At 31.6% G+C, this 16,047-nt stretch overlaps 1 protein-coding gene across 2 annotated transcripts; it reads right to left on the reverse strand.

Moving 5' to 3' along the window:
- Positions 1-841: 841 nt before the first annotated feature.
- Positions 842-15,622, reverse strand: LOC143234753 (melanopsin-like). Of its 2 annotated transcripts, XR_013018789.1 has the most exons (3): positions 15,249-15,622; positions 6,201-7,514; positions 842-6,147 (listed from the first exon to the last, which is right to left on the reverse strand). XR_013018789.1 is itself a non-coding variant. In XM_076472330.1 (2 exons), the coding sequence occupies exon 2, from the start codon at positions 7,512-7,514 to the stop codon at positions 6,543-6,545; it is 972 nt and encodes a 323-aa protein (XP_076328445.1). In that variant the 5' UTR covers positions 15,249-15,622; the 3' UTR covers positions 842-6,542. The 2 variants fall into 2 exon arrangements, 1 of the variants encoding a protein (XP_076328445.1); XM_076472330.1 differs by having other exon boundaries at positions 842-7,514.
- Positions 15,623-16,047: the final 425 nt, after the last annotated feature.

Raw genomic sequence — 16,047 nt, forward strand, 5'->3', positions numbered from 1 at the left:
TAGCCACAGTCATTCCAACTACTTGACTCTGTATGGTACAGTATCTGTTGGTGGGTGATAAACTTGACAAAAATCTTTGGGGAGAAAATGTATTTCTGCTTGGCTTTGAATTAATGATAGAACTAGTGAACTACGTTGTTTTATTTTTAATTTGTTCGTCACGAGTCCTTGATAATTTTAAATAATAACTGACCAACCATGACAACAGGTGGGGTGTCACCTAACTACAACTGGATTTGACAAAATTTCACAAGATAACTGTATTATAATTTACTTTATTTCAATGTTTAACTATTTTGATGTGAGTTGTGGTTCTAGCTTTCTTTACATGTTAAAACTAAAGACTTCTGCAGTAAAAATACATTAAACAAACTTCACTAAGTCATTACTCCCGTGTACAATGTATATGTGTAAATATACACATTGACTATTCACATATGATGAGTGCATTAAAAAGAAAAATAACATTAATGTTGTTTTTTACTTTATGTATTTTATTTTATGTACAATATATTAATATTACAGATATTACATTTGCTCTTTCCAATGACATGTCATGAGATAAGTTTCAGGTTCACAAGAAAGATAATTTTTTTCCCTCTTTAACAACTGAACATACTAGAGCAAGTATTAAATTAATGTTGCATGAATTCTGTTTATCCAAGTATTTATTTTCATATTACGAAAATTATTTCTAGAATATATTGGTTTGGATAAAAAAAAATCTCATGTTTGGTGGTAGGTAGGCAGATTTATTCAACAAGTAGCAACATACGTAACAAACCATAATTGTATTAGTCACATAGTGTCCATTCTTTGACAGCTTCCACACTTTGGGGTCATACATGACAGTCAAATTCTATAATTCCATAACAGTAGCCTGAGAGTTGTCAGAAGGTGCTGTTCATTAGCTGAATTCCCTCCAGTCAAAATTAGGGCTAGCTAGCACAAAGAGCCACTGTATTTATTAATGAAAATTTCCAAAACAAATATACAGTTTATCCCTCTTGAAGAAAATATCCAACAAATACACTACCTCTCTATAAAATAACCACCACACAAATATACTACATTTCTGTCTTTAATAAAATAACTACTAAAATATACTAACCATATCTCTTTAATAAAATAAGTATTAAACAAACACTAGCCTTCTCTGTTTAATAAAATAACCACTTAACAAATACACTACTAACCTTCTCTCCTGAATAAAATAACCACTGAACAAATACACTAGCACTCTATCTTGAACAAAATAACCACTAAACAAATACACTAGCACTCTATCTTGAATAAAATAACCACTAAACATATGTCATCCATCTTTCTTGGGTAAAAGAACCACTAAACAAATACACTGTCTATCTCTCGTAAATAAAATAATCATTACTAGATTTAATTATGGTACTGAAACACTATTTTGTTTAACTGTTTTAATGTATAAACTGCTTTAAGTTTCTTAATACATAAATACTACTTTGTTTAACTATGTAATTTATATATACTCTTTTTTTATTTAACTGTGTTAATAGAGAATCACTACCTTATTTAACTGTGTCAATACATAAACACTACTTTTTCTATTTTTATCGAGGAAAAGAAAAAACAAGAGACATACAGCTTCTCAGCTTGCTACAAGGTGCCCGCCCATGACATAGGCAAATTGGTTAGCGCACGGTACTTATAAGACAGTACTTGTGGGATATGTTGAGGTTGTGAGTTCAAGCCTCACATGGGGAATAAACACTACTTTATTTAACTGTATAATACATAAACACTACTTTCTTTAACTGTGTTGATACAGAAACTACTTTATTGAACTGTGTAATACATAAACACTATTTAACAATGTTGATACAGAAACTACCTTATTTAATATGTAATACATAAACTACTTTGTTTAACTCTGTTGATACATAAATTACTTTATTTTACTGTGTTGCTACATAAACACTAATTTGGTTAACTATGTTTGCACAGAGACTAACTTATTTAACTGTGTAATACATAAACACTACTTTGTTTAACTGTCTTGATACATAAACTACCTTATTTGACTGTGTTACTACATAAACACTATTTTGTTTAGCTGTTGATACAGAAACAACCTTGTTTAACTGTGTAACACATAAACACTACCTGTGTTAATAAATAAACTATCTTATTTAACTCTCTAACACATAAACTTCTTTGTCTAACTGTGTTGATACAGAAACTACATTTTTAAATGTTTAATACATAAATACAACTTAGTTTAATTGAGTTGACACAGAAAGTACCTTATCTTCATATATAATACATAAACTATTTTGCTTAACTGAAACTACCACATTTAAATCCGCAATACAGTAACTAATTTATTTCACTCTGTACTATATAAATACTACTACATTTAATTGAGTTAATACATACACACTTCTTTATTTAACTGTGTAGTACATAAACACTACTTTTTTTTAACTGTCTTGATACATAAAGTACCTTATTTAACTGTGCTAATACACAAACAGTATTGTGTTTCACAGTGCTGATATAGAAAGCACCTTATTTAACTCAGAAATACATAAATTCTACTTTGTTCAACTCTGTAACACATAAACACTACTTTTTCAACTGTGTGGATACATAAAGTACCTCATTTAACTGTGTATTACCTAAACATTACTTTAACTGTGTTGATAAATAAAATAATTTATTTAACTTTGTAATACATTATTTACCTTCTTTAATATGTTGATACAGAAACTACTCTATTTATCTTTTTTTGATACATAACACTACTTTGTTTAACTATGTAATACGTAAACAACTCTGTTTACCTGTGTTTATACATAATATACTTTATTTTACTGTGTTAATACATAAACACTATTTTATTTAACTGTTTTGACACAGAATCTACCTTATTTAATGGTGTGATACATAAAATAAACACTACTTTGTTTAACTGTGTTGACAGAGAAACTACCTTATTTATTTATGTGATACATAAACTATTTTGGATAACTGTGTTGATACATAAACTACCTTATCAAACTGTATAATACAAAAACTCTACTTTGTTTAATTGTCATGATGGAGAAATTATTTTATTTAACTGTATAATACGTAAACACTACTCTGTTTAACTGTGTTGATACAGAAACTACCTTATTTAAGTATGTAATACGTAAAGAACTGATTATCTGTGCTGTTAGAGAAATTACTTTATTTAACTGTGTTAATACAGAAACAACTTTGTTTAACTGTGTAATATATAAGTACTACTTGGTATAACTGTGTTAATATAGAAACAGTACCTTGTTTAACTGTGTTAATACAAAAACTACCTTGTTTAACTGTGTTGACAGAGAAACTTCCTTACTTAACAGTGTAATACATTATTTTAGTTAACTGTGTTGATACATGAACTACCTTATTTAACTGTGTAATATGTAATGAACTCTGATTATCAGTGTTGATACAGAAGCTACTTTATATAACTGTGTTGATACAGAAACTTCCCTTTTTAATGGTGTAATACGTAAAAACTACTGTGTTTAAATGTATTTATACATAATCACTACTTTGATTAACTGTGTTGACAGAGAAACGACCTTATTTAAAATATAATTCATAAACTACATTGATTAAAAGTGTTGATACATGAACTACCTTATTTAATTCTCTAACACACAAACTTCTTTGGCTAACTGTGTTGATACAGAAAGTACATTTTTAAATGTTTAATATGTAAATACGACTTAGTTTAATTGTATTGATACAGAAAATACCTTATCTCAATATGTAATACGTAAATACTTCAACTGTCTTGATACAAAATTACTTTATCTAACTGTGTTACTGAATAAACACTACTTTGTTTAACTGTGTTGATAGAAAAACTACTGTATTTAACTGTGTAATACAGAAACTACTTTGTTTAATTGTGTTGATATAGCAAATAGTTTTTTGAACTTTGTTAATACATGAATATTACTTTGTTAATGAAGAAACTTCCATATTTAACTGTGTTAATACATAAACTACTTTGTTCAACTCTGTTGCACATAAACATTGCTTTCTTTAACTGTGTTGATACAGAAAGTACCTTATTTAACTGTGTAATACACAAGAACAACTTTATTAAAGTGTATTTATACATAAACACTACTTTCATTAACTGTGTTTATACAGAAAGTACTTTGTTTAACTGTGTTAACACATAAACTCTATTTTATTTAACTATGTTGATAAAGAAACTACCTTATTTAACTCAGTAAGAGATAAACACTAGTTTGATTAACTGTCTTGACACAGAAGCTACATTATTTAACTATATAGTTTATAAACTACTTTGGTTAATTGTTTTGATATAACTACCTTATTTAACTGTGTAACACATAAACACTACTTTGTTTAACTGTGTTGATACATAAACTACCTTATTTAACTGTGTAATAACCAAAAGCTACTTTATTTTTGTGTTATCACAGAAACTACCTTGTTTAACTGCGTTTTACAAGAACACTTTTTAATTTCGTTAACACATACAATTACATTATTTAACTGTGTTAATGCATAAAAACTACTTTATTTAAGTGTGTTGATACAGAAACTAACTTATTTAACTGTGTAGTACATAAACTACCATGTTTAACTGTGTAATATATAAACACTACCTTGTTAACCTGTGTTGATAAATAAACTACCTTATTTAAGACTGTAATACATCAAATACGTTGTTTAACTATGTCGATAAAGAAACTACTTTATTTGAAAGTGCTAATACATAAACACTACTTTGTTTAACTGTGTAATACATAAGTACTACTTTAGTTAACTGTATTAATGCAGAAGCTATTTTATTTAACTGGGTTAATACATAAATACTACCTTGTTTAATTATATTTATAGAGAAAATACTTTATTTCACTGTGTTATTACGTAAACACTACTGTGTTTAACTGTATTGAGTCAGAAATTATCAAATTTATTGGTGTAATACATGAACACTACTTTGATTAACTCTGTTGATACAGAAACTACCTTATTTAACTGTGTAATACACAACAACTACTTTGCTTAACTGTGTTGATACAGAAACTACCTTATTTAACTGTGTAATACATAAACATTACCCTGCTTAACTGTTTTGATACAGAAACTACTTTCTTTAACTGTGTTAATACATAAACACGACTTTGTTTAAACTTGTTGATAGAGAAAATACCTAATTTAACTGTTTAATATATATAGACTCTACTTTGTTTAACTCTGTAATATATAAACTCTACTTTCTTTAACTGTGTTATTAGAAAAACGTTACTTTATTTAAGTGTGTAATACATGAACACTTCTTTATGTAACTGTGTTGATTGCTAAATTACCTTATTTAACTTTGTTAAACTGGGTAAAACAGAAAAATACTGCTTTGTGTAACTGTTTATACATAAACTACCTTATTTAACTTCATTGGTACAGAAGCACTACTTTATTTAACTGTGTTGATAGAAAATGCATATTATTTGACATTGTTAATACATAAACAGTACTTTATTCAACTGTCTTCATACATAATATACCTTTTCATTTTTGGTAGTACATAAATACTACTTTATTCAACTGTGTTGATAAATAAACTATCTTATTTAACTTTATTAGTACATAAACACTTCTTTATTTAACTGTGTTGATACATGAACTACTTTATTTAACTTTGTGTAAGACATACACAATACTTTGTTTAACTGTGTTGATACATAAACTACCTTATTTACCTATGTAATGTATAAACATTACTTTATTTAACTGTGTTGGTAGATACACTACCTTATTTACCTATGTAATGTATAAACATTACTTTATTTAACTGTGTTGGTAGATACACTACCTTATTTAATTATGTAATACATAAGCACTACTTTATTTAACTGTGTTGATAGATAAACTACCTTATTTAACTATGTAATACACAAGTACTACTTTATTCATCTGTCTTCTTAGAAAGACCCTACAGAAATTGTTTGCCAGATGATTTGGTGTGTTTGTATAGTTTCAATTTGTCAACTTGTACAATTGTTTATCAGATATTGAGATGTATGCTTAAATAATTTCTTGCTGTTATTTTAATAGAGAAGATGTAATTTGGTTCGTTATTTGTAGAGGCTTCACTTTGTGACTAAATTTTTCATCATGTTTAAAAACTATAATTTAAGTACTGTCACTTTGTTGTTTACATATAGAGGTTTGATTTTGTGATTTAAATGGAATATCCTGATTTCACTTATCATTTGACATCATCAAAATAGTATATTGCTTTACTTCCAGTGTATAGTAAATTATTACCTTTTTAAAAAGTAATTTGTGAATTTTATTGTATGGTTTCTTTTGAAACATAACACGTTTTTGTTTATTTAGCAAAACCTCTAAACATGGTAGAAAAAGGTTGTTTATAGCCTTATTGAGTGTTTTCTCTGTCTAAATACAACACTTTTATCTAGTCAGTAAAATATGAATTATATTTTTGCTTAGTGGCAGATGTTTTATCTTGTAAGTATAATCTAAGTCGATGAATGAGATTGGTTGGAATTCTTAAGATATCCACAATTTAGCATGGATCTGTAAGCCTTTCTATAACGTTGATTCATTAAACCATAAATAACAGGATTAATCCAAGAACCGCTCCACAACATAATGTATGAAGATAGAACAAGGGAACGAGGGACAATAAATTCCAAATGTCCAAGCACAAGTATTGTACAGGGAAGGTAGGTGATGAGATATGCAATGAAGATGGCAGCCATCATTTTGGTCAGCTTGAACTCTCTAGTGTCATTATCTGAAACTCGGGATTTCTGACTGCCTGTTGGACCATGGACATGCTGAACTCTATTTCGACTCCTGTGAACGACAATGAAAATCTTCACGTAGCTGAAAACCATCAGGATAAGTGGTATGAAGAAGCCAGTGAAGAAGAAAACGTTAATGACGACGTCTGAGTCTACTCGATTCCAGTTACAACGTCTGATCTGAAGGTTGAACTCAAACTTTGCAAAACCAGCAAAGGATGGAATAAATGTCAAAACAGGGAGAAGATAACATATTATGATGGAAATAAGCATTGTCGTCATAGTAAGTAGCTTCTGAGAATTCTTGGGATGGACGATAGTGATATATCTATTAAACGAAATGACCCCAAGAATAAATAGATTAGTCATCTGGAAAAATGTTCCAACATAAGCATTAAACAGACACACAGGCCCGACTTTCCCATTGTCGAAACGCCACCTACCGTACAGAATAGGATCAACATACAATGGCATAACACACACTACAAATAGGAAATCGTTTATTGACATAAATAAGATAAGCATATTGGATGGTGTCCTTAATTTCTTTGTCGTAATAATTGTCATAATCACCGCAAGATTACCGACTATCGACAGAATTATGACGACTGAGGCCCCAAAGGCTCCAACAATACAATAATCTTCAGTTACAGATGGTGTACAATTTTCTTGGGTGTCGTTCATCTGAAAAAGAAAGTTTTATTTCTCAGACTTTACGTATTTAACAAGAAACTGTAATCAGATAAGTGACGTAATTATTTATCTCATCGACAAGACTTATTTCAATCTGTAGCAATATATTGTTTGACATGTCTGTTTTAAAGTTACAATCGTGTATTGTTTAATATGGCTCAGTTTCTTAACAAAAAATAGTTTTGCATTATTTAACATAATACACTTTCTCCATTTAATCCAGTTGAAAGACAGCTCGATGCTATGCTATTGTTATAATGCACTACAGGAATAACGATATTTTCATCTCCTTCAACATTTTTCAAAAAAAGGTAAAGAACGTTGTTACAGTAATACTTTGTAATATGACTTGTAAGACCTGTATATGTAGAGCTTTCGTTTCCCCACTTTATAGCAAAATATATATTCTAATTAGTTTAGTGTAGTACAAATGATAATCTACAGAGTGGCCCGTAAGTCCCTACCCATCCATATATCTAATCAATCCAGTGTATCTGTGTGATGTCCCTCATTCTTGCTGCATAATATTATGCGACGCCATGGTCTGTGAGACATTTTCCCCCACAAAAAACAGGGGTTATTGCTAAATGCCGCGGTAACAGCTGCCTTCAACTCATCATTAGTATTGTTGAATATAACATTAACATACGGATGGGTAGCGACTTACGGGCTACCCTGTTTATATAAGTCTCTGCTGCTTGTTTGTCCACCGCATTTTCTGCGCAGGCCACATTTCCATGAAGTGAAGATGTGCAAAATGAAAAGTTTTTGTTGATCTACGCATCTACCGTCCAAACTGAGCTGTTAATTTTGTCGTTACCATAAACATTACACGAATAACTTTTGGTAAGTTTGAGTTAACATTTAATTTTGAATATTCATTATAGGCTTAGTTGGTTATAGATCAAACCTCACACACAAAAGAGATGTATGCAGCATTAGAATGTCATGTGTGAAAAAGCAAACAGCCTAGTCTGTCATAAAACAAAACGCTAAAAGAATAAGGCTTAAATTTTATTCTGTACAATGAGTAACTGGTATATTTGGTTTATTTTGAATTTCGCGTAAAGTTACCCGAGTGCTATCTGCGCTAGCCATACCTAAATTAGCAGTGAAAAACTAGAGAGAAGGCAACTAATCATCACCACCCACTGCCAATTCTTGGGCTACTCATTTACGAACTAATAGCGGGATTGACAATAACATTATAACGTCCGACGAATGAAAGGGCGAGCATATTTGATGGGACGTGGATTAGAGCACCCGACTCTCAGATTGCGAGTGAAGCGCCCTGCCTACCTGTAATTGGTAGAGCGCTTGCATGATGTGGAAAATGGGTTGAACCTGAAAATTGTACCTTCTTTATGTGTGTGTGTTTTTCTTATAGCAAAGCCACAAAGGGCTATCTGCTCAGCCCACCGAGGAGAATCGAACCCCTGATTTTAGCGTTGTAAATCCGGAGACATACCGCTGTACTAGCGGGTTTTTTTTATGAGAATTAGAATATGTAAGCCTATTTATTTATAGATTATTAATTATACATTTATTAATACATTATATATTTAGTCTCACACATAAAAGAAATATATATCTAGCCTATAAAATAAAATGATACTTTTTACCTTAAAATGTTATGTGAAAAAGAGTAAAGTTTAAATGATGAAACTTAATGTGTAAAATGAGAGTGAAATCAGCGAATTTATTTTATTCTACCTTTTTCCTCCAAGTGGTTCGGTACCTGCAAGTGGAATTTTGTCTTTTAATATATTATAAAGGACAATATCGCATTTTGGTTGTAGTTTATTTCGTACGTCAGTGTTATAATATGAATACACTATCACATTCCTAAAATTATATTAAATTTATAGTAAAACAAAATGAATATAATGGTATACACATATTTACATTTGAAATTTTAATATTTGAGGAAGAATGATTGGGAATAGGTTGTACAACTAGGCTTATCCTGTCCGCCAATACGGATATTCATATGTGTATTATAGGTAATATAAACATCCTCCATAAGGGCTTATTTACCCTGGCTAGTGAGGGAAAAACAAACAAACCATTAAAAGAAGCATCGTTGATAAGGGATCACTGATTTAAACCAGTTTGGTCAGGGGCGTAGCCAGAAATGGCCATTTGGGGGATTAGTTTGAGTGCTTGATGCAAGTGCCGCAGGCGCGAAGCCATGCTAAGGGGTCCGGGGTGCATGTCCCCCCGGGACATTTTTAAATAAAAACATAAAAGAAAAGCCTAAATTATGCATTCTGAGGTGTTTGTCTTATTTTTTTAAATTATAAATAAATATATTGGCCTATATATATAATATATAACTTAAAGTTATCAGGCCCAGCAAAGTTGGCCTACAGTCCTGTCATCAACATATAAAATACAGAGTCACTCAGAGTGCAAAATATATGTATAGTGTCTATAATCTGTATTCAAATATCATGGACAGTGTATGTTCAGATTCCCTGGATTTCAATAATTAACTTTACAAATAAACAGTGGGTGGCACCGTGGCAGGCTGGCAGCACCCTGGCGCCAATGGTACTGTGAATGTGACGTTGACAAACAGAAGTTGCGATAAACAATCATTCACTATGTCAAGCCTGAAAAAGCAAAAGACTGCATGGGTTCTTTAAACCCATTCATGAGGCTGAACCTGATCAATCTGCTGCAGTCAATCAGGTTTAATCAGAATTGTCAACTGAATTGTCAGAGTCATCACTGTGGCCTTCTACCAGTACTGCTACTACCACCTCAGGTCCAGTCTGGAACATTGAAAATTACATTTTTGATGATGTCAGCATTGGTAAACAGGTAAGTCGACTCCTCATTATATTAATTTTGTATTAAAAATCATGCAAACACTATGATGAGTTTTAGACTGAATATTCATTGCTGCTAGTGATTGTAGGCCTAGAGCCACAGGATGTTAGGCCTGCTCTGTGAATTACAGCTCTAAGCCTTTCTCTTCGAGGTTATTGTACTCTCGTAACAAACTTTCCTATGTGCGTAATAAGAACTATGTCTTTCTGTCTCTTTTAGGTAAACGCTGAAACCAACAAATGCCTCCTTGAGAATGCCTTGAAGCCAGGGAGTGATTATATTTTCCCCCAGTGTGGTCCAAGAAAGCTGCGTTTTCAGCATCGTTGGCTTTCACAGTGGAGATGGCTACTCTACAGTCAACATGCAAAGGGTGCTTTCTGCAAGTACTGCTGTCTTTTTGCTCCTGATGGTGCTGGTGTTGGAAGCCATAAATTGGGACAACCAGTAAAATTTCCATACACAAACTGGAAGAAGGCTGTTGAATACTTCAAGGCACATGAATTGAAACAGTACCACCAAGTCAGCAAAGAAAAAGCTAACAATTTTCTACAGGTCGTAAACACAAGTTCATCTGTGCACTTGCAGCTTGATGCAACTTACAAGCAAAAAATTGAACAGAACTGGCAATATCTAATGCCTATTATTGACACTGTATTGCTGTGTGGGAGACATGGTTTAGCTTTGAGGGGAAAATATGATTCTGGTCCAATGTTTGTTGATGAAACTGATGGGAATTTTTGGGCAATTTTGCGCTACAGGGCAAAGGGTGATGTCAAGCTTTCAGCAAGCCTTAAGAGTACAAAGAGGAATACTACGTATCTGAGTCCTCAAATTCAAAATGAAATCATCAATGCCTGTAATACTCATGTTCTTGATGCTTTGGTCAACAGGGTTAATGCTGCAAAGTGTTTCTCAATATTAGCTGATGAAACAACAGATATTTCAGGCATTGAACAGTTTTCGCTGTGTGTTAGATATTTGCATGCCAATGACAACTCTGTAGCAATGAGAGAAAATATTTTTGCAATTTATACCTGTTTATGATGTGACAGGTAGAAAAATTTGGCTGATGTTATCATAACCAATTTGACGAAATATGGTATTGATATGGCTTACCTGCGAGGACAAGGGTACGACGGTGCTACCTCTATGAGTGGGAAATTTAATGGTGTCCAGAGACACATAACTGATAAATTCCCACTTGCACCCTATGTACACTGCAGTGCCCATTCCCTAAACTTGGCAATTTCTGATGCTTGTAAAGAAGTTCCTGTGCGAAATTGCATGGGAGTAATTTCTAGCATTGAAAATTTTCTTAATACAACCAAACGAAAGCACGTTTTGGCTATTTCGGTGGAGAATAAAGCACCTGAATCGAAAAAAAGTTTGAAAGGTCTCTGCCCCACCCGGTGGGTTGAGAGGCATGACTCAGTCATTGTCTTTCTAGAATTAATCCATGTAGTTGCAGATGCCCTTGAGACCATATCAGGTTGGCAAGACAGAGATTCTGCCACGCAAGCCAATCAATTGTTGTGTTCTATAACACAGCCAGAATGCATAATCACTCTACTTACCATTGCTAAATTGTTTTCCTTTGGTTTACCTCTGTGCAACTTACTGCAGCAACAGAACATTGATTTAGGTGCTATGATGCATCACGCAAAAATAGTGGAAGATGTAATCCGTTCACTCAGAAATAATACTGTGAATAAATTTAACAACATTTTCTGTGAGGCTCGAACTCTGTGTAGTGAGCTTCAAATTGACATCATAATGACAAGGCAGGCTAAAAGACAGTGTACCGTGCTAACCCACAAACCATTAGTCCTGAGGAGTACTTTCGTATTGTTGTTTTTGTACCATTTGTTGATCACTTTCTTTCACAAATATGTGACCGTCTGTCCAGTCACAAAACTCTCCTTACAAACTTCATGTGTCTACTACCACCAGGATCTACCAGAGAAGGTCAGAACCTACAGAACAACAATGTGACCAAATTAAAGAGTTGGTCAATATAAACAAGGCTGATATTGACAGCACTTCACTAGGTACAGTCGGTGAACTTAGGGTTTGGTACAAATCACTTGCGAACAACAGACCAAAAAATGTCATAGATGCATATGCAATGTGCAATGCAGAAATGTTCCCAGTCATTTCTAGACTGTTGAAAGTATTTGTCACGCTGCCTGTGTCAACGAGCTCAGTGGAGCGTTCGTTTTCAACTCTCAGAAGACTCAAAACGTATTTGAGAAATACCACCACTGAAAATCGATTGAATGACCTGGCCTCATTATACATTCACCGTGATATTAAAGTTGAACCAAACTGTGTTGTAGAAGTCCTGGCAAGAACGAATAGGCATTTGAGCCTTTCATAGATATTCGATTGTATTTCTCTAGTTCTGACAAAAACTTGCTGTATTAAAAGAGTGTTCAATCAGAAATTTGCATTTGACCATTTGTTGTGTGTGAAATTATCTGCCATGCAATCACGGATCTTTATGAAACTTCACTTGGCTACACCCCTGAGTTGGGTAGTTTATTTCTCACTGATATAAACCAGTTTGATAGTTTTTCTTTCTATAAATTCACAAAATAGTTTTATCGATTGAAATATGGAACAGGGAAACAGAGAGAGAGTAGGGTTTCTTTTCCAAAACCTGGACAACACTCCTAGTTACACTACAACAATCAGCTGAGGACTGGGGCTGGGCTAATCACTTTGATAGCGAGAGAAACATTAGAATTTGTTTACTGTAGTATTAGTCTTTGTTTGTCAGCTGATTATATAATATTTCATTCAGTAAACAAAGCTATAAATGTTTTGTTTGTGCTACGAAGCCAACTACTGCTTTTTATTCCCTTCTTCAAAAATAGATGGAAAAGTGTATTGAAATAATTATTTTTCACTGATGAAGTCATCTCAGCCTTAATCACATTATTTTGCTTACTATAACTTCAGGAAGGTGCTTTCACATAAAAGACAAGAGTCTCTTGGAAACATTTTGATGTATGTAGATTGTGAAAACACGATATGAAATATGATAGCATGAAAGAAAGTCTCTTCGCACATACATTCACGTACATTTTCTCGCAATATTGCACGATGAGTATGCAAGCTAAGAAATACGAAATACAAGGGCGGAGCTTATTCTAAAATAAACCAATCTCTTCGATAGAATGTCAAGTGATAACGCTTCTTTGTTTAAGCATAACATTTTCAACATACAATAAAAATTTCAAACACCTCCAGGTAAGAATGTATTATTCAAACAGATGTTTCCTTTACATAATGTGACTCTATCTCGTGCTCAAAGTAAATTTATTACTAAAACATAATATTTTAACGTAACTCCTCATTTCAAGCGCAGATAGCCTACGTGTAGCTTTGCGCAAAATTAAAAATAAGCCAAACGAAACCTTATGTAAAGCTATTCTAGTACGTTGTTTAACTGATTATTTCTATTCTAAAATTACTGTTTTGTTGTAGTGTGTTGTTTATTATAGTTTACTATGTTTTTAAGATTAAAGTAGTATATTCTTAACCCAGTAATGTTTATTTTAAAGCTATAATAGTATATGAATTCCAACAATAAACGACTTTATAGCATCACATTTGCGATATAATATAATATTCAATACAGAAATTAAAGAAAAGAACAGTATATTATAATATTTAATATTAATAATCTTTGTTTTAAGATTATAACTCTATATTCTCACATACCGTGGTAATTATCTTTGTTTTAAAGTTACAATAGTATATTGTTTAACATTAATAATCTTTGTTTTAAAGTTATAATACTATATTGTTACATACCGAGGTAGATATATTCGTTTTCTAGTTACAATAGTATATTGTTTAAGATTAATAATCATATGTTTTAAAGTTATAATACTATATTGTTACATACCAAGGTAGTTATATTCGTTTTCTAGTTGCAATAGTATATTGTTTAACATTAATAATCTTTGTTTTAAAGTTATAATGCTATATTGTTACATACCGAGGTAGTTATATTCGTTTTCTGGTTACAGCAGTATATTGTTTAACATTAATAATCTTTGTTTTAAAGTTATAATACTATATTGTTACATACCGAGGTAGTTATATTCGTTTTCTAGTTACAATAGTATATTGTTTAACATTAATAATCTTTGTTTTAAAGTTATAATACTATATTGTTACATACCGAGGTAGATATATTCGTTTTCTAGTTACAATAGTATATTGTTTAACATTAATAATCATATGTTTTAAAGTTATAATACTATATTGTTACATACCAAGGTAGTTATATTCGTTTTCTAGTTACAATAGTATATTGTTTAACATTAATAATCTTTGTTTTAAAGTTATAATACTATATTGTTACATACCGAGGTAGTTATGTTCGTTTTCTAGTTACAATAGTATATTGTTTAACATTAATAATCTTTGTTTTAAAGTTATAATACTATATTGTTACATACCGAGGTAGTTATGTTCGTTTTCTAGTTACAATAGTATATTGTTTAACATTAATAATCTTTGTTTTAAAGTTATAATACTATATTGTTACATACCGAGGTAGTTATATTCGTTTTCTAGTTACAATAGTATATTGTTTAACATTAATAATCTTTGTTTTAAAGTTATAATACTATATTGTTACTTCTCACTGTAATTATCTTTGTTTTTTACTTGACATCATTATGTTTTTAAGTTAAATTATACGTTTTCATTATTTGGCGAGATTTTAATTCTTATATATTTAGAGAGCTTTCTTTCTTCACAAGTTAAATACTTACAAATAGCATTCAGTTTTGTACACGGTACTAAGAATGTTGACATTCACAGAGTGCTCTTTATAATCAATGCACCCTAGAGAGTGTTCATACTTCAACTTACTTTTGTCAGCTGATCCTTTTGAAGAACTTTTGGTCGTAACGAGAAATCACTTCTGAATCTTGGTTTATCAGGGCACGGAATGTTATAGGTGTTAGGAACTCGTTTTCGAAGTTTGGTTTGTATACTCTTGCGTAGGACGTGACCTTCCTTTGGTTTCTCAAGTTTTGTGGTTTGACTTAATATCCTGTTGCTAACACTTGAACGGCTATTTTCCGGATATTACTGATTTCTTTCTACTCATATGGACATTGAGAACTTTGTAAATACAGAATTATATAGAAGTAGTTTATTTACGAGGTGATGTTGTTTAGACAAAGCTTACTTTCGTTTATACTATGTGATATGATACATTAGATCTACAACTGTTTATCCGCGATGTTACACAAACTGGAAACTCGCGTTGTCGAACTATTAATATACGTCAACACATTAAATATTGACATTTTATCACTGAAACTACGGACCTATGTTAAATTACCAGTGATCTACATGGAAATAATAACATTGAAACTACGGGCCAACGTTAAACTACTAGTGATCTATATTAAAACATTAAATTGAAATATTATGAGTGAAACTATGGATCAATGTTAAACTACTAGTAATCTACGTGAAAACATTAAACATTGAAAAACTATGGACGAACGTTACACTTGTATTGATCTATACTAAAACATTAAATGTGGAATTATTATTACTGACACTATGGACCAACGTTAAACTACTCGTAATCTACATAAAAACATTCAAAATGGAAATATTATCACTGAAACTACGAACCAACGTCAAATAACTAATG

This window comes from Tachypleus tridentatus, chromosome 12 (assembly GCF_004210375.1).
Source record: "Tachypleus tridentatus isolate NWPU-2018 chromosome 12, ASM421037v1, whole genome shotgun sequence".
Taxonomy (NCBI): Eukaryota; Metazoa; Arthropoda; class Merostomata; order Xiphosura; family Limulidae; genus Tachypleus; species Tachypleus tridentatus.